This window comes from Phyllostomus discolor, chromosome 2 (genome assembly GCF_004126475.2).
Source record: "Phyllostomus discolor isolate MPI-MPIP mPhyDis1 chromosome 2, mPhyDis1.pri.v3, whole genome shotgun sequence".
NCBI lineage: Eukaryota > Metazoa > Chordata > Mammalia > Chiroptera > Phyllostomidae > Phyllostomus > Phyllostomus discolor.
In genome coordinates this window covers 45,884,106-45,903,746 of record NC_040904.2, presented here as the reverse complement: position 1 = coordinate 45,903,746, position 19,641 = coordinate 45,884,106, and the positions used below count along the sequence as shown (strand labels likewise).

Genomic DNA, 19,641 nt, shown 5'->3' with positions numbered 1-19,641 from the left:
GAAAACGGGATTTGTTTCGGCCTTAGGCCTTGCTGGAATAAAATAGTAACTAAGATCTGTTTGAAAGCTCAGATTTTAAAGAGAGATACTGCTTATTCTTCCCCGCTGGAAACCTGGTTAAAGGAAATTAAGGCCTCTCTTAAAGGTAACTAAGATTAGAGGGCTCTGTTTCCGTTTTCTGTGTTTCTGTGGGCCAAAAGCCCAGGTCGGTCAGCGAGTTTCTCTCTGGGTGGAATTATGAATTCCTCTAGCCTGAATTCTAAAATGATAACTTTGCTTGGTGCTGCAGCTGTGAACTTCTGTCGCCCAGCGGTCGAATCCCAACGATGGCATTGCTAGTGGGAAAAATAGGTGAATGTGTAAGAGGAAGAGCCGTGCTTCGGTGAAAAGTTGGGAGAGCTGCGAGAAGACAAGTAACCGCAGTTCCTCCGGGCCTCGGCCCCTTTAAGTGCTTCACTGACTCAGCTAAGCTTCCCCCTCAGGTCGCGTTTTTTATGAATGAAAAACGTCCTAACATTCATTATATAAACAGCCTGTGCTGATTGGCCCATAGCCCCCAGTGCATAGATTATGTAAAACAGACCCCTGAGGAGTGGGGAGGGACGCGCTGTTGACCAATGTGAGTCGGAGTTGATGGGGCGGCTTGGCTGGATTTGCCCGCAGACAGGGTAAACAAGAGGTGATGGACAGCTGCAGTAGCAGCCTTGGGCCAATGGGAACTCAGCTGGGCTAAGGCTGTGGGCCAATCACAGCGGGCAGAGCAGAGGACCGCCGGGGCCGGGCCAGCGCTCCAGCCTGGTTGGCAGCTGCGGCGCAGAGTCCAGCGGATTGTGCGCGGAGAGGTTCAGCGTCCCCAGAGCGGTTCGGCCCTGCCTTTTGCTTAGGCGCCCAGGCCCGGTGCGCGCGTGCGTGAGCGCGCCTGCGCCCGGGGCCGCTGCAAGCAGGGGAGAGCCGCCGCCTCAGGTGAGGGGGCGTCGAAGGGGCGTCGGGGCATCGGAGGGGGTGTCCAGAAACGGGTCCGAAGGGCCCGAGAGTTTAAGGTCTGATTCAGAATCTTCAAATCCGGGTGCACTTTTAATTTGGGCTGACCCCCGCCCCCGAGGCTGACCACCCCCTCCTCTGGTGTCCCTGTCGGATTCGGTTCCTGGGAGCTGTCGGGCGGGGGTGGCTAAAGGTTCGGGAGCGCATGGACAGTGGGTTTCCGCACGTCGCGGGGGAGGCTCTCCGAAGCTCGAAGTAAGGGGGCTCCTGGGCGGGGATAGGGGACGCAGAGTTGCGGGGCTTTACAGTCTCTGGAGATCTTAGATCCCCGAGGTGACTTGCAGGCTCGCGAGAAGAGACGCTCGGCGGAGCTTGCAGTGGGGAGGAGGGGGCCCAAAAGCAGCGTAGGGGGAATATTTGAGAGGTGATGCCCCCAGAGCACCGGGAGAGGTTAAGTGACATTAGGCATGTGCAGCCTGCGGGGTTGGGGGTCGGCCCGGAACTTATGCAGGCCTTGCAAGTTTCAGGTTGTGGAAAGTAGACACCCAAGCCCCCAGCGGACTGAGAGCGTCGGGTTGCGCGGCGGTTCTCGAGAAATCGGGGAGCATCGCCTGGGAATAGTTGAGAAAAAAACCGGTGCAGAGGGGGGATGGAGAGATGCTGGAGCGTCGCGCTGGATTAGGGATCTAACTGCATTTTCGGAGGAGAGGGGACCTCTGGGGGGCACTGAACTCCTGGTTGAGGGTGGGTGCCAAGGAGAGATATTTGGAGGTGTTTTTGGGGGAGAGGGAGGAATTGGAGGCGGTTGGTAGCGTCCGGTGCCGCAGCTCGTTTTTATGAATGTGGGCGAGTTTATGAATGAAGCGGGTTTCTTTCGTTGGCTCGTTGATCCCTGCGGCTTTTTTCCCCCTTTTTTTTGTGAATGAAGCATTGAGCTTCCTAAAATGCTGGGGTGAGGGGCCTGCGTCGGAGGCTGAGCTTGCGTTGGGAGTGGGGGCGGGGACGCATCTGAAGGAGTTTTCATGAATGGGGAAGGCTGGGAATTGGGTGGAAGTGTGTCTTGTTTTGTGAATGGGGCCCAGCGCGAGGGATCCAGTTACAGCCTTTACCTGATGTGGCGGCCGCTGCTTGCTCTTCCATTCATAAAACAGGCCCGCTGTGCGCTGCGGGGGAGGGGCCTCGATCGCGCCGCTGCGCTGTGTTAAAGTTTTCCTGGGGGCACCAGGAAGGGAGGGGGGTGCAAAGGAAGTGATTTAACTCCTGGATGAGCTGGAGCCTTCCCTTCAGGCTTAAAAATATGTATATAAGTGCTTTGAACATGATTTTTCTAGCCCTTCAACTCTGAGGGCTGCTTTAAAGATCCTCAGTGCCTCTTTTGGATTCGCTTATGGCAGCTTCTTTCGTTTAAATTTTTTAAAAAACAGTTTTGCTCTTCATGGTGAAGTATTTTGCAACGTATTTCATTGTGAGACTGTAATTTTCTCTGCCTCCGATCTCCTACCCGTTGCCCCTTCCCCCAATAGAAACTTACAGAATTTTTAAGGCCACGATTTAATGGGACATGTTTCTGAAGGACACAGAAGACTCGTTTTCATGACCCTCAACTCAGTGCTGGTGATTCTCAGATTTTGTTGTACAACGAGTTGGTGACATTTGAGAAAGAGGTTTTATTCTGAGGAAGGCAAGCAAGCAGGCTAGTGGGAGTGTTTTTCTAGGAAGTTACGAACTGTGTGCAATTTTGCTTCTCTCCCTCTTTGACTTTGAAAATATCTGATTACTTGGGCCGAAGTGCTGAGAGAGGAGGCTGGCCGTGAAGGGTTTCCTTGCATCCTGTTCACCAAAACTTGATATGCTCTACACAGTGTGAAAAACAAATTGGGTGGAATTGTCCACTGAGAAAAAGTTCCCTATTATAAAATTTATATACAAGTTAAGCAAAAGAATTATCCTTAAGCATTTTACATTGCTTAAAGTTGGAGTGAATGAAATTGTTTTCCCCATTTTGTTCACTTAACTGAGTTTTTTTTTTTTTTTTAATTTGGAGAATAAAACCGAGCGTTCTGGAAGATGGTACCTACCTAAAATTGTTATTTTATTCCTCCCAAATTAGAAAAAATTCTCTCCCTTTTGACCTCCAAACTCTCTTCCTAGCCCTAAGACTTGACAGTACTGGAACAAGTTTAATTTTTTTGGCATGTTTGGGAAATATTGACATCACTATAAGGAAAAAAATGGAATTTTCTTTCCATGGATCTTTTGCTTTTAATGCTTTTAAAAAAATATCTATGGTAGTGATGCATTTAAAATGTGTGCGATGGAATTTAGTCTTCTTTGTTACTTTTTATAGCTATTTTATTCTTTTAGAAATTGGAGATGGTCTTAGATATCTCTAAGTTGCCATGGAGATTATTTGTGACATTACAGACACTACACCTATTTGGACAGGTTGAGGTTTTTAAAAAAAGTGTGTGAAGATAAGTATACCTCTGATCAATACATTCATGGAACTATATATAGTGTTTTACCACTGACCTACAAAATACTTTTAGAAACACTATGTATGTCAGATTCTTAATTGCCAATAATTTGGAATGCTTAAACCCAGTTTTCCACTTCCTGTCATTGTACTGTCAAAATTAAATTATGTAAAAAAAAGCACCCCAAAACCCTGCCACTACAAATACCCTGGAGTATTTTCTATTGGAGGGAACTTGAAAATACCCTTTTATAATGAAAATAAGGTCCCTTTCTTTAAAAAAAAAATAGGAGGCAGACGATAGCAAACCTATACTCTAAGGAGAGAATGAGAGAGAGAAAAGGATGAGTAAGTAAATGGATTTGACATGGAGCAGCACTATGAATCTTTGATGCCCTTAAACCTAGTGTTAGTCTGTAAAGCTAACACCTTGAGTGGACTTTAAGTACCTCAAGGAAAGGCAGTGATTTGCACAAGCCCTGAAGAAAGAGCAGTATAAAATTATTTCATTTCTCACTCCCCTCAGTTAAAATTTCCCAAATTCATATTACAGGAGGACCCTTTACCCCCCAGAAATTACTCAATGCTGAAACCTTTCAAAGTGGTATTAGAGACGTTGGAAGCACCATGGATGGGTTTTATGACCAGCAAGTCCCTTTTATGGTCCCAGGGGTAAGTTTATGTGGCTTTTGGTTTGTTTTGTCCTCTCTCTCCAAATTTGAATCTTCTCCTTGTTGGTGTAGTGCTACCACCCCCTTTCAAGACCCCTTTATTACACTTGAGTCTTCACTGTATGTTTGCCTTTTTCAGAAATCTAGATCCGAGGAATGTAGAGGGCGGCCTGTGATTGACAGAAAGAGGAAGTTTTTGGACACAGATCTGGCTCACGATTCTGAAGGTAGCGAAGCTTTCCCCTGTGTTGTGGTTTCCTCAAATGGCTCCTAGTGAAAGCGGTGCATGGACTCCTCTCCCTAGCAGAGGAATTCTCATTCTGGTGTCTTCTGTTTTCAATTCCAGAGTTGTTTCAGGATCTCAGTCAACTTCAAGAGGCTTGGTTAGCTGAAGGCAAGTTTCTTAGCTGTCATATTTTCCATATAAAACATTTTACTTTGCTTTTTAATACAACTGAAAGGTTTAAAATAAAAATCTCTTTTCCAGCACAAGTTCCTGATGATGAACAGTTTGTCCCAGATTTTCAGTCTGATAACTGTAAGTATCTTTCTGGTGGTGGATCATTTCTTCTGAAATTGTTTGGTCTTGGATTATACATGTCTAGATTGCTCTTATCTGCTGTAGTCAGCATATTTGGATAATGGAATATATTTTGTTTCTTTTAACAATTAAAAGTTAACCCCCAAAACTTTTGTTTCATTCCTTATTGTAATTATTTCTAAAGTGCTTTTTATTCTGCTGCAGGTAAGATTTAGTGAACATGATTTAACCCTAAATTTTTCCCCCTGAGAATATTGTAAGGCTTCAAGCTCAAAATTGTAAATTAATTCACATTGTATATAGTAAGATATTGGACCAAACATCTATTAATCAGATTTTATCTTACAGTGTCTTCTGTTTGCTTTACAAATTAAGTCCTTGATGCAAATCATGAGCCTGACTTTTTTTTCTTTGAAAGGTGCAGAAAATCGTTAATAGAAGACTCAGTTAATTGAGGCTTCACCTAACATTGTCAGTTTTGTTCCTACTTCTGAGTTGAAAAAGGGTGGATACAGGGTGACCTGATGTACTCCTATTTTTCATGTAGTTGTCAGGCTTTATCGTTCAAAGAAAAGTAAAAACTTTCAAGAAGTGGTCATTAAATGCTCATGTCTTTGAGATAACAAATGCAATGGCAAGCTCAAAAGACAGCTTGCTCTCCAAGCTGGCAGGGGTGTGGTTAGCTTTGCACTGATCTTTCAGAGCTGCTCTCAACAGGTTTTGGGAGCTTTTATGGTCCAGGCAGAGCTATCAAGGACAAAGCTGGCTGATGAAATTTGAGCAGTACAGGGCAGCTCTAGAGAGCATTAGTCACTGGCGAATGAGCAGGTTTAAGAGAGGCCTGGAGAAAATGCTGCCTCTCTTGAGAGTTGCATCATAGAGAAATTCATGTCTCTTAGTCATAGTTTATAATAGCAAGCACCTGAGCCAGGCAAGGATTCAATTTCTCATTTTGTATCAACAAATTTTTCCTAGCTTTGTTTTATCAAGAGAGACAGACAGACAGAGGCCGTAAGAGAGAGAAAAAATGCCCTGGGAGAGAAGGTGTCTTTGGGTCTCAGTGAAAGCTGGGTGTTCTAAATCATGAAAGACCAGAGGTAGCACCAGCTAAACATTCTCTAATGACAGGTCTCATATTCAAGCTGCAATGCTACGAAACTTTAAAAGGGAATAAACTATAACCCACAGATGTATAGTCACCTTAACTTTGTCACAGCTGGCTGTGTATGTTTTCTCAGGAAAGTAAATGATGGTAATTTTTGCCCTTTGATTGCTTTTAAGTGATTGGGAAGCTTGCCACTGAAAGACTAAATAAAGATAACCCGCAGTGTGCGTGTGTGCATGCGTGTATGTGTAAGATAAAAGGCAGGGTTTTGTAATCCCACTCTGTTCTGTGTTGACAGTTCGACATAGCCTTTCCAGTTCTTGCTTAGAGCAGCATAAACTGCAATCTGTTTGGGAGGTGGCTTTCTTGGCAGAGGTTCATTGAAATGCTTTTATGACACTTTGTTTTTTATCCTCACCCGAGGATATGGATAGATATGTCCATTGGTTTTTAGACAGAAAGAAACATCCATGTGAGAAGCATTGATTGGTTGCCTCCCATACACTCCCAGACTGGCAACCTAGGTATGTGCCCTCCTGACCAGGAATCAAACCAACGTCCTTTTGGTGTGTGGGGGAATACACTCCAACTGAGAGCCACACTGGCCAGTGCTTGTTTCTCTGAAACCCAAAAGAATTAAAAGGGAGGTGAGATGACTGCCTTCAAATTGACTTTTTGTGTTAAAGCCAGAGATATGTTCTTTAGAGAAAGATGCCAGCACCCAGGATTTATATTTGGAGAGATATTTATCTGTAGGAATAAGCTAAAGGAAAGAAATCAATAAATGTTTTGGCTCCTTAGAAGTAATTTCTGCTCAGTGAATAGAATGTGTTAAATTCTTTAATTAAATTGCCATACCTAAAATGGAGGAGCTTTGGGAAATGTTTATGCTTACCAAGTGTGCTCTGTTTTTTACTTTGTTTGCTTTTTGCTTTAACTTCTTAAGGTTGAGCTTTTCTGTCTTTTAAGGATAAAACAGATGGTTGAGTCGCCTCAAAAAAGTATTTTAATAATTCGTTCCCCCTCTCTGGCTGTTATTTCTGGAGATGGAGCTTCAAGAAGAATAAATTGAAATAGATCCCCTTGCCTTGGAGGTTAAGAAAGATTATACAAATATGGGATGGTGTATCCTTCGTCCTCGCATCCTTGCTGTTCTGTGTGACTGGTCTGATAGTTGTTGAAACTGACCGTATAGACGCATGAATGCTGGCAGAGCCCGGGACTGGCCCCACTCTTCTCTGTATATCTCTCAGCCTAGGGTTGAGGATCAGCTTCTGCTCCTGTTACCTTCTGGAAGAGTCTATGATTATTCCGGGGAGGGAGAGACACTCATTCAGATTTAATGAAACCTTATAAATTGGTTTGAATTGATCAATCCATGAACTATAAAATAAACTGGCACTTGCCTGGTAAAGAGAATCTTTTCCCTACAGTAGCAGAAGCATTTGAAACAAATACTCTGTGCCTGCCACTTGTAATAGTCTACCTTTCCTTTATGAGAGAGAGAGAAATATTAAGTAATGTGGGTAATTGTTTTTGTTTTAGCATGTCAGTTTTGAAGATTATGGCATACCTTTTTCAGTAAGCACTTATAAGGTCAACTTCTAAAGAGATTATAATTTGTCAGTGTTCCAGATTTAGGTTCCTACTCATAGACATCCATCCAGTGTGATTTGCATAAATGAAACCATTGTTCTTGTAAGTCATATAAATGCCAAGCTTACTTCTAGCTACATAGATTTCACCCTACCTCACAAATACTACAAGTATTGATAAAGTATCACCATCTGGAAACTCTTAAAGGTCAAATTCAAGGGAATAAAAAAGTGTAAGCTATAGCCTACAGGGATTCTGCCATTGCCCGCCCCTCCTCTCCAATTGTCCCTTGGTCCTGAGAAGTAACCTGGAAGATCCCAGGTTAGAGCTGGAGCTCCCTTGCAGAGATGTCTCGTCCAATCCCTTCATTTCACAGAGGGGATAATACAAGGTCCAGTGCTGGAGAGACTGACTAGTGTGATAGGGGCAAATAGAAGGGGTTAGGTGAAATGAGAAGAAGACGTTATAAAATATCCTTAAAGAAGCTGTCACGAAGCTACAGAGCCAGGGGTTACTGGCATGTTAAGGGACCCTCCAGGCTCTCACTCATTATTTCAGGTGCCTTGAGATAGACCCGGGGAGAGCTTTAGGGAGACTCCAGCTGCCCAGTTGAAAACCTCAGTTCTCCTCACTCTGTGATACTGAGAAACTTACTAAATATCTTGGTACTTTGAGTGTGTTCCATGTAGGCTTGGAAGAGAGAGAGAAATTAATAAAACAAAATCATAGAGCTGACATGTTTCCTAGAAGACATATTAGTGTAAGTACCGGTAAAACCGTGTGTTATATATCCAGTGTATTATAAATGAATGTGTGCATATCTATGTAAATGTGTGTAGCTAAATATGTGCATTAATTAACACATAGAACTACCAAACCAGGGAATGTGTCAGCAAATAGATGTGTACACATTTTCACAGAATTAACTACAAACCAAAACCATGGGTAAGATTGGAACTCAAAATTCTTAGATTTGGGGTAGGGTGGGGGTTACATTAATTTTTCCAGACTGAGTGGTTGGGCACTTAAGGTTATTACTGGATTTTAGCATATATAAAGAGTTTTTTTTAATACAGGCTTCAATTTTAAAAAACCATTATTTCAGTTGTGATATTGTGAATGTTTACCAACATCTCAGATAACTATATTTTATGCTGGGGAGAAGGCATGAGAACATCGTATTTTAAAACCATGGCCTCCACACCAAATATAGTCTAGAGAATTGTTTTAAAATCCAGTGACTTTATTTTCCCCTTGAAGTGTTCCTTTTAGCTACATGTTTCAAAAAGAATGAGTGGACTGGAGGAAGTACAAGTAATTTTCTAAGGACTGTCTAATTAACTGATGAAATTGACTTTTCATAAATACATTGCAATAGATGGCTGGGGAAATAGGATTAACTGTTAAGGCAGCCTTTGAGCCTAAAACACATTGATCTTAATCCTGTTTCAGTATGAGATTATTCAGTTGGATTTTTTTTCTTTTTTACTATGAATGAGGTTGATACTGTAGAGACGATGCCTTCCTTTTGGAGAGGACACATCATTTTGGACTCAGGTGGTGGTGTAAAACTGGAGGTTTACTTGCTATGTGGTCTTGGGCCATTTCAATTTGAAAGGATCATCCTAAAGTCTTTTTAGTTACAGAAGGTAAAAAAGGCACTTTAAAAATGAGAATGTTGACAGAGTCAAAGCAATCAGTTTGTCCTCTTCTAGAGCCGGTAGTTGGGAAGGTGGGGAGGCGAGAAGAGAGAGCTGAAGAAAGCAGGAGGGAAAGAGGTGGGGAGAGGCTGTTTCACAGGTTTACAGTGCTGCTTTCAAAGGCTCTGTTAGCTCGCCCACCGCCTGACCACTGAGAGGGTGCTAAACGATTTGAAATCCTTCCTGTTTTGATAGCCTCCAAGATCCTTAGACTCAAGACTTAAGAAACCAAGACCTAGAGATCCCATTTATCTAAAAGAGCCATATGTTTATACAAAATGTTTTCCTCTAACTTTAATTCAGATAGGCTTATTAAAAGCAATGAATTTTTCTTTGCCTCTTAGTTGTCTTTCTGCCTGTAGTCCTCTAATAAAACCTAGTAACCTTTCCCAGCCCTTTGAGTTTGGTGAGAAAGACTTGGATTGTCTGGTAGATCACCCAGGTAGATTCCAGAGGTAACAAAATCCTGGCATCAATCATGAGATTACTGTCTATCCTCTTCATCTTTCTTCACTTTTACAAGATTAAGACAGGTAGCTTGATAAAGCTGAGAATTTGTGCTATCTGCAATTTCTATCATCTTGTAGTATCACGTGGTGGGGTTAGATGGAGTGTATGATTCTCTACCAAGAGACAGTTCCCTCCACATGTTTCTCAAGTTCTGGTGATGGTGAAGTACATCCAGGCTCAGAGGCCTACTGTCCCCATTGGGCACATGGTTGCCCTTGAGGCAGCTTGGGCCCCATCTGTGCCCTGGCACACAGTGCTTCTCCACTTGGAATCCAGAGAGTGCAGTCTTGTCATGTTGCAGCTCCCAGCTCTTGGACAGGTGCCAGGCATGCTGATGCCAATACCGGATTAGGTTGCTTTTTAAAAAATTCATTTTGTGAACTCATCAAGCTCATTTAACAGAGGCTTTGGTCGTCAGTTTCTATCATTGTCCCATCCCTCTCAGAGGCTCAGTTTAAAGGAGGGGCAGAATAGTAGGCCTGTGTGTGTGTGTGTGTGTGTGTAACCGGAATGTAAGTACACCTTTGGGCTTGGCAGCTAGATAATGGACTCACAACTCTTCTCAGGGAGAAGAGCCCCCACGTAAAAGGATCCTGCACAGCAAATAAAGGAGGCTCCCTTGTGTAGGAGGAGGAAGCATGGAGGGGAAAGTTAAGGCAGAGGGTGTGAGATGCAAGGGAGCAAGATAAGAGCTAGCTTTTAAAAGGCCAGGAGTTTGAGGCCCATCTGCAGAACAGCCAAGACCTGGAATCTGATTCTGTGGTCAGAAAGATTTCAGAGAAATGTTTCCCCAGTCACCGCCTGGGGTCCACTGGGGGTGGGGGTTGGGGTGGCAGCAGCAGTGAGAAAAGGTAAACATCAGATATTTCAAAATAGCCAAATATTTTACAAAAACAGGAAACAACTAAATTTTTTTTCCTGGATTTAATTTTCATAAAGTTGGTATGCTTTTCCTTGAAATAAAGTTGGTTGTTAGACCGGCTTTATCAGATCTCCCTTAGAGTGATTATTAAAGGTTGAAAAAAAAATCTCCAAGAAACCAAACCAGTTTTTAGCCTTGTACTTTATTTACATTGTTCTTGGAGTAGATTTCACCTTGTATCTTCCCTTTTGATGTCTCATGGGCATTCAGGAGGAATTAGAAGCCTTACAGGCTAGACGTAGATCTAGGAAAAGGAACTGTGAATCTGTTCCTAAGAGGTAATTTACCCCCACCTCCTGCAGCCAGAGAATTTAGTAGTGTCTCCAGAGACCCTCTCCCTTGGGGAGGAAGCCAGGTGGCTCCCGTTGTAGCATTTGGCAATGAATGCAAAAGCCAAGGAGTCTGGAAAGGCCAACTTCCAGAGAAAGCTGTTGTCTAATGCAAACCAGCTCGTCCCTGGGGCAGGAGAAATACCACTGAAGTCTGTTTCTCTCAGCTGGTGGCTACAGTCAGATTCTGAACCAGGCTGTACAAGATAGTTTCCTTCTACCTTTCCCCTTTTGCCAGAGGGCACTTGAGACCTCACTTCCAGCAGACTTGCACACCCTTGCAGATTTCAGCCCCAGTCTTGGCCATCTGAATCTTAGGGAGGGTGTGGAGCAGGCAGGAGCCTGCAGTGTCTGAATTTCTTACATAAACACAGCTCACTGGGCGAGCAAGCGTCCCTGCAGCGACAGCTGGGCTCTGCTCCTATTGCCTGATCGGGCTGAGCTTCAGAGTCCCCCTCTTGCTGAATGGAGCATTCCAAATTAGTTGTGAATGGAGGGCGGGGCTCCCTTGCAGACTTTTTCAATGAATAACCAGACCCCATTGTGTAGCCTGTGGAAAAACAACCAACTCAAACAACACTGGGACTGTTAGAAATGTGCTTGTGATTGGCAGCTTGGAGAACCTCCAAAATTAGTTTCCTTTGGCTTTCCTGCTGCTCCCTGTTCTCCTGGCCTGGACTTAATGGGGTTTGAGTTTTCTTTTAAGTGTTGACTTTAACCCTCCAAATGCCAGGCTGATGGCCTGGGTTTACAGGGAAGAGCTGTTCCTGACCTATCCGCCCTCCTTTCTTGGTCCCCCATTTTAGGCTGTGGATGTCTAAAGGCAGTGATAATAGGAGAGGGTGGTTTAGCTTCCCTGGGGAAAGAGGTGTTGAGACTTGATCTGAGGATATTACCCTTTTATCTCCTGCTTCCCATGGGGCTGTGGCTTCAGCTTCCCATTGAAGATTCCTGCCTGCTCTTCTGTTGCAAGCCCCAGTCTCGATTCCAGGCCTGAAGAACGGGTGCTTGCTGCGCCAGTGCAGATATTTCTTGTTGAGGCTTCCACTTCAACACAGCAGTGACTGAGCTGTAATTTCTCTCCTCCTTGGCCTCCCCTCTTCTATTTAATTTCCCACTGTGGCCAAGTGTGTGCCATAAAGTGACAATTCCCAGGCGGGGACTCAGCTCTGGGGGAACCTCACTATGGCTGCGACCCTTCCAGCGGTACCCTTCAAATGCCTTGCTTTCTTCAAAGGAGCATCCCAGCAAGTACCAGAAAGAACAGCCTCTGAGCAACCCCCAAACCAGAGTAGCCTCACCCCAGAATGAGGCCCGGTTCTAGGGGTACACTTGTCTCAGTAGCACCCACCCTGAATACCCTCCAGCATCTTGACTAAGACCTCACAGACAGCCCTAAACCAAGGACTGTGTGGGCCAGACCGGGGCTGTATGATAAGCATAAGAAGGACAATTGGGTAAAAAGCAAAACAAAAGTTAATCCCAATCCAGTGCCGTTGCCTCAGAGTTTTTTAAAGAGCTCTTAGTCCCTACTCCTTATCCTCACAACCAAAATGAGGCTGTTTGCATTTGTGTTTTGCTGTAAGGAGTTGTTTTTTTTTTTTTTTTTTTTTTTCTGAAATATTTCCCGTGCTATAAATTGGCCCTTCCCTATTAAAAAAAGAACAGGCCTGGGCAGATTGCCCTTTTGTGAGAGAGTCTGAAACCTCTCCGGAGGTAACTCTAGATATCAGCTGTGTAAGAGGATGCTGATATTTGTGCTTCTCCAGAGGGGCTGAGGAGGACTTCAGCTTACATAAACACTTTTCAGCCAAGTGCCTGGAAATGCTTTGTAATTGCCTGAAAGGGCACTTAATGAGGGTCTTTTATACTTCTCCCAGGGAAAAGGTAGAATCGAAGAGGGGGGATGTCTTTTCTATGTGGCCACCCTCAGTAAAGACTAGATCCTGGAATGCCTACCCTAAATTTCCTAATCCGAACTTTGATAGAGAATAATTTAGTGGCGATAAGTTCACCGTGCTAAGGGAGACCTCGAGTCAGAACGTTTCCACCCCTCCTCATCTCCCTTTTGATTCCTTTCCTTCCCCACCAGCCATGGAATCTCATTTCTTGAGGAATAAGGAGAAGGCAGCATAGGTTTTAATGTGCGGTATTCTGTATTTTGACAAATATTAAACTTAGTCCCGGCTTCCCAATTTCTATTCTGTTGAAACAGGAAACACTTTCTCTTTGGCTCTAAGTGTCTCCAAAACCCCTGCCTTATGTTTCTTTCTGTCTGTCTCAGCCGTGGCACCGTGCTCTGCACCAGCCAGCACATGGTGAATGCTATTTTGCACCCTATCACATTCTCTATTATGTTCCCTTCCCACCCCATCATCCAACAGCCCCAACGCCAGCCTCTAGCTGGTAGGGAAGTAACTCTGTAGAGTGTCTTGAGACCCGAGTTCCGAGAGTCCTTGGGATGACCTCAGAGATGAGTAGAAACAACTATTCAGGGCTATTTCTCCTTTTCTGATTCCTCTTTTAAGCACACACACCAGCCAAGTCTTCCCGGGCTGCATTTAGACTTGGTGCAGCTAATGCTATGTTTCCCAGGCGGAGCGTGTGCTAGGGAACGAACTGCGGCTCGGGCGCCCTTGACATGCTCGCCGAGTGTCTGCTTTCAGGAAGACGCCGGAGGTGAGAGGAGTGGTTCTCGGGAGACGCCCATTTCTCCAGCTCGAATCTTCTCCTGTCGGGTTTTAAAGATGAATTTTAAATTGGAAGATAAGTTTTCCCACAGTGCTTAAATCCTATTTCAGATATTGTTAACACTTCCTTTAATGCCAGTTTAAATGAGAATTCTATAAATTGGGAGTAAATTACAAGAAGGGATGTTAGAGAAGGTTTAGGTTTGTGTTTTTTTCCCATTCAGGAAAAGTGCCCTGCTCCCTCCTCCTGATGGTACGTTTCCAGGGAGCAGCCCGCGGTGGTAGAATCTGTGGTTGGTGTAAAGCCCATGGTGGAGGAATCCATCCTGTCATCTGTAACAGAATTTGAGGATGGAGTGTTCTTTAGACCTCTTTCTGACCTGTGAAAATTAAACATAGTTTCTATCATATTGGTAAAGATTGGATGTTAAAATTATTTGAATAGCTGCCCCAGGAAAGTAGTTGGTACAGATAATACTCACATCCTCCTTTTGGCATAATCAGGCCAGTCAGTCACCTTTTCATCTTACCAGTGTCTTAAACTTGAACGGTAACAGATGCCCCAGGTGGAAGCAAGGTCTCCAAGCTGGAGGTCTAAAAGGATCCACCATGTGGCAGTGGAAAGGGGGAGGTGCATTCAAAGACAGAGGAACCACTTATTTTTACCTTGACTCTCCTCATGGTCACCCCTGTACACTCAGACAAACCTTTCACTTGGCTGTCAAATGCTTTAGTTTCTCCGTAGCCTGTGAGTTTGGGGATGTGACACTCTTAATGCAATTAGAAGTATTCGTTCTGTACAAAATATTTTATGAAACAGCTCTGTATCTATTCACACTCAAGCCCTACCTTCACAAAGTTGGGCCAGTTCTTTTCTAAGCTCCTTTTCCTCCCTTTAATTTCTAACTCTTATATTCAAGGCCTCAGGGTTTCCATTTTCAGAATTCTAAAGTAGCAATCCTGAATTGTTAGGATAAAATGAGTCCTTTGAAGAATTGCACAAATCCAAGCTGTTGCAAAAACAGTTCTGAAGTGTAGAGAGTGTGTACTTGAAGGAAGTGAATCTGAAACCAGTTTATCTGGGTAAAAAAAAAAACCCAACCCTCTCTACTACCATTGGTATTAAATTATCTTCCTTAATTGATAACAGATTTTTGTTTGGGAATGACTATTTGAAAGATTTGCAGTTTTGTGCCAAGAATAAGATGCAGCTATTCTGTAATAGACACTCATTTTTACCCAGTTCCCCCTGGTTTAGTACATAGGTGGCTGCCTATGACCTACATGCCCACTTCTTTTGGGAGGAGTTGAGGAGTATTAATATGAAGAATCTCTTTCCTTCTATTTTAGCCAGACTTGGAATAGAAACTTGTAAAAAATCACCTGTATCATCGTTAGTCTGTGATAGAGGTGAAGAGAGGACAAGACCGGTATCCCAAATGCCATTTAGCAACTGGCCCTCCCAGTTAATGACCAAGGACATGACCAGCTAAATTCTTTACCCTGGTAGACTTACCCTGGGACCACAGGTCAGCCTGAAGGACCTTGCTGCTCCTACAGCAGGGCAGTCTGCCTCCCTGTGTATAGACCCATTTGTATCCTGAGCCCTTCCCATGGCCCTTTCAGGTTTGGGGGGCCGGGAGCAACTTCCAGCTCCTTGCAACTGAAGGTAAATAGCCTTGAGGACCAGTTTTGCTCTTCCTGTCCAAAGCTGTCTCCTCACTGTCCTTTAGGACCTGGGTGTCATCCTTGAGTTGGGTCACATTTTTTTCCTCTCAGGAGGGAGAGTGAACGGGTAGGGGGCCTTGAGCCCCCAGGAAGGGGGGAAGGGCACCCTCCACACACATTTCAAATGGTCAGTCTGAGTGGTACTGTCCCCCCTTTTGGGTGGCAGTTGTACATTATACAGTGACCTCCCAAATTGACTTTCATGGGGAAATTTAGCTTTTTATCTTCTGACCAGTAGTATTTCAGGTGCTGATTTGATTCTGAGATACCATGTGCTGGTTCTGCTGGCCAGCTGCTGCCATTGTTGACAGAGGTGAAGGAGGGAGGAGGGAGGAAATGAGGGAATTTTTTTGTGGGGTGCTGTAATCATTTGGCCGGGACTAGCAGAAGCAAGCCTCCATACACTTCCTTTTCTCCCCATTATATGAAGCCAGTAGATAATATAAACATTATAGTTCAAATAATATAATCCCAGCAGTGTAAAGAATGCCCCCCATAAAGCCTTGTAAAGTATAACCCCCCTGTCAAATCAATGCCCCATTCTCACAGAGTAATCAAAGTCCCTTTTATAAGTGTAAAACCATATTTTCATCTTTAGCCAAAGGGCTTTGTTTTGGGGTCTAATGGAAGCTGCAACCTGGGGGCCCCTTAAGCTGGAACTGCTGATGTGCTTTGGTATCTTTGGAACTGGATTTCTCCATTGTTGACTGTCTTGTCATATATATTCCCCATTCCAGAGAGCAGTAAGGGCATAAAATACTGTAACACCAGCCCTATGGAAACAAAATTTACAAGCACTTCACTCTCCAAAGCCAATGTGGACATTGCAGCAACTTGTCGTCCTATGGACAGGCAGCATTTCCCCAGAGAAAGACAAAATCTACAAGCCCGACACATTATCCGTGACTCCGCCCAGACCCATGTTGCCTCAGTCAGCAGCAGAGATTTAAGGTTATCCAAGATAAACAGAAAATGGAAAAGAGGCTTACAGAGCACAGCCTCAAGGTTTTAACTTCTCCATGGTATCCATTCTGTTGTCTAATTTAAAACCCAGGTGGGAGAAACTCTATCTGTAACTCTGATTCCTGTAACCTGGGAGAAATTCCACTGCCTTTATAGGCGGCCTCTTAGAGATGTTTCCTCTACCGCTCTCTACTAAGGCTCTTTATGCAGGGCTGGGCAAAAGTAGGTTCATAGTTGTGAGTACTCAAAACACAGAGTTCAATCTTGTATTATTATTATTTATTTATTTATTAATAGTACTTATCTGTACTAATTGCTTTATTATTGTTATTATTTTGTATCCTTACTTATGATTTGTCTTATTAGGTAATGATGACTGATAATTTCCCTACTTTTGCCCTCTGTATATTTTTAAGATCAGGCCAGTTTTTTTCTAAGCTCCTTTTCCTCCCTTTAATTTCCAACACTTCCATTCAACGCTCCTGTGTTTTCATTTTCAGAATACTGAAATAATCTTCTGCTGACCCTGCTGACCTTGTTTTTCTACCATCCGCCTTGTGAATTGAGAGAGGGCACTCTGGAGACACAGTCTCCACGCTTCCTTTCAAGTGCCTATCATTTTTTAACAGAAGCTCACCACCACACTATTCCTGGGCTTGTCCCAGGCAGGTTCCACCTCTTGAGTTTCCAAATACTTGGTATAAATTCATCTACTCTTACGGGCAAGGAAGACGTCTTCTCCCTCACCTCTTACCGCACTGTACCAAGGCCTGGCTCTAGTGTCATGGTTATTATTTCAGTCTGGGATTCCCCAGCCATTTTTATGCAGGGTCATCAAGACTGAATCTCGCGCTTGGGTTGGTCCTATTCCTATACCAGTGTAACCCGAACCCTCTCCGTTGGATGTCTTTCCCTTAGTTTATGTCCTAAGTTCAAAGTCTTTTTTTTTAAAGCTGATTATATTACCCCAAGTTTCTACCTCTAAATTATGAAAAATAGCACTGTTTTGTGTTTTTTTTTTGTCTACACACCAACTCATAAAGCCTCTCTTTTGCTGACTGTAGATTTTTCCCACTGTATAGGAGAAACCTGATCCCTGGAGCCAGATGTTCCAGGAACTAGCTTTATCTGTTGCTAATTTGGCTCTTTTGTTATTTATTCTACAGATGATATTGACCACATAGGAAGGACTTCCACAGTTAATTAATGAATTCTGCTACCGCATGGTTGATCCTAAACCCTAGGGCCCTGGAAATACACCACCAGGATGATACTCAGTCTTTTAGTCCTTGCTGAGAAACAGGACAAGTAGGAAATAACCTGGAATAATCAATACCATCACCCCCTCCACCCCATGTCCCATCCCCACCCCGATTACCATCACCACGATTAATCACTGTTCTAAAATTCTGAATACTGCTGCTGTGTCAGTCCTGAAGAGATCATTTCCTATACTTACTGATAGCAAATTCCATTCCAGAGCAGAAGAAGCCTTGCTTTCTTCTTGCAGGACTTTGCCCAGTACACATTCAGCTACCCTTGCAGTTTGAGATTGCAGAATGAGCCTGCCCTAAAATCTCAGCCCCTGTATGTGGTGTTTTCACCCAAGCAGTGGCTGTACCAGATGTTTATCACATATCCCGTGAGGTGCATGGCGAGCCTTGACTCCACACCAGAGTCCTGCTGCCATCCTTGATTCCCAGAATATTCTTCAATCCAATATGATTTCTTTAACACAATTTAGGTCTTCAGCTCCACATGCCTTTCTGATCTCCTAGGTTGATAAGCTAGGTTGGGCCAGTTGGAGCCCCTAGCAACTCTTGTGTCATTTTTACCTAAGGCACAGAGGCCCAGAAGTCCAGGCCACACCCCTTTCAAGCTTTTGGCCCTGGGCCTGCTCAGCCTTTTTGCGCAGAAGGAGCCAGACCAGCTGCTTTGGAGGGAAGAGCATGAAGGAGAACCTCAAGGAGCAGAACTTTAATTCTTTTTAATTTTGCCAGCCTTCACAGGTTGGTGAAGGCTGCATTGTAACCTCTTGAGGACTCTGCTAGCTGTTCTGGTAATGCTCTGAACCTGTTGTGCATAGTCACAAGAGTGGACATTCTCTGTTTTCTTTCCAAGAATGCTTTGTGGTCCTGAGCTGGACATATTTTTTAGTTTCTATTGTGTGTATATTAATGTCTACATGGGATTACTGAGAGATTTTAGTTTTGCTGATTTTATATGATGGCTGTCATTTCACGCAGGCAGTGGTACAGGTGGCAGTGGGCAGTAGTCATGGTGACGGGAGCAGCCACTTTCATTTTGCCCCCTCAAGGGTGTTCCCTTCTCCTTTCTAAGTGGACCAGAACTCCCCTCCCCCACCCCACCCCCACCCACAGCAAAATTGAGAACCACTGGCTTGCATGTTAGAGTATAACCAACATTTGTCCTTGAGTGCTTTTAGATTCCTGGAGCTACATTACCCAACACAGTAAAGATACAGGATGAACAGGACACCATCCTTTCAGTGTGGTAATACGTCAGGGGTGACTTTCCTCATGTGTAAACGCGTGGTTTGGAAGTATCTTGGAGATGGGAATATTACATCTGCTTCACAAATTTATTTTTAAAACATATTGCTACGTTTGTTGTATTCTCTTTGTACAGACTTGTTTTTCTTTCTAGACCATTTTGAAAGCAAGTTCAGACATTCTGACATTTCACCTCCAAATGCTTTAGAGTGCCTCTCCAAAGATTACGGACATTCTTCTGCATAGCCTAAGAAAATCAGCTTTTATTCACTACTATTCAGAATTCCCCAGCTGTCCCCAAATGTGTTTTATAGCTGATACTGATACTGTTTTTGATTTAGGATTCAATTAAGAACCACACATTGCATTTGTTGTTATGCTTCTTTCATCTTCTTAAATCTATAATAATCTGACTAACACTTTTTTCCTATAACATTGAGGGTTGTGTTGGTTTTTTGGGTTTTTTTTTTTTTGTTTTTGTTTTTTTTGAGTTTTTTTTTAAAGAGGCCTGGTCAGTTGTTTTGTAGTTGTTGACTTTCTAGGGTACATTTTTAAAGGATGTATAGAAATGCAGACAACCTACAGGAACACTGCACTGGTCTTAGGTCTGGACATCTGCTGTCAGTTCTCTCATGTCTCAGATCCACGTTACTGTGTTGACCTTAAAACACTACTGAGAGCACAGAGTGAGTCAGATGGTGGTATTCGGGTCAAAGATAGTTTGCGAGTGTTTGAGGGGAAGGCTTTTGAGGGACTCGTTTAAAAAATGTTTAGCACATCTTACTAAACAGCTGGTTTTATTATTTATGGTTGATTTTTCACTATATTCCGTTTAAGTGAAAGGTTTTAAAAAATATTTTATTTATTTACTTTTAGAGAGAGGGGAAAGGGAGGGAGAGAAACATCCACGTGAGAG

At 43.6% G+C, this 19,641-nt stretch overlaps 1 protein-coding gene across 1 annotated transcript in view; it reads left to right on the top strand.

Moving 5' to 3' along the window:
• Window positions 1–891: 891 nt before the first annotated feature.
• Window positions 892–19,641, top strand: part of ETV5 (ETS variant transcription factor 5) — a 55,735-nt gene continuing 36,985 nt past the window's right edge. The window contains 5 exon segments of the mRNA XM_028504434.2: window positions 892–963; window positions 4,011–4,129; window positions 4,268–4,355; window positions 4,475–4,522; window positions 4,616–4,666. Of these exon segments, the coding sequence (XP_028360235.1) occupies window positions 4,085–4,129; window positions 4,268–4,355; window positions 4,475–4,522; window positions 4,616–4,666 (232 nt within the window). The 5' untranslated portion in view covers window positions 892–963; window positions 4,011–4,084.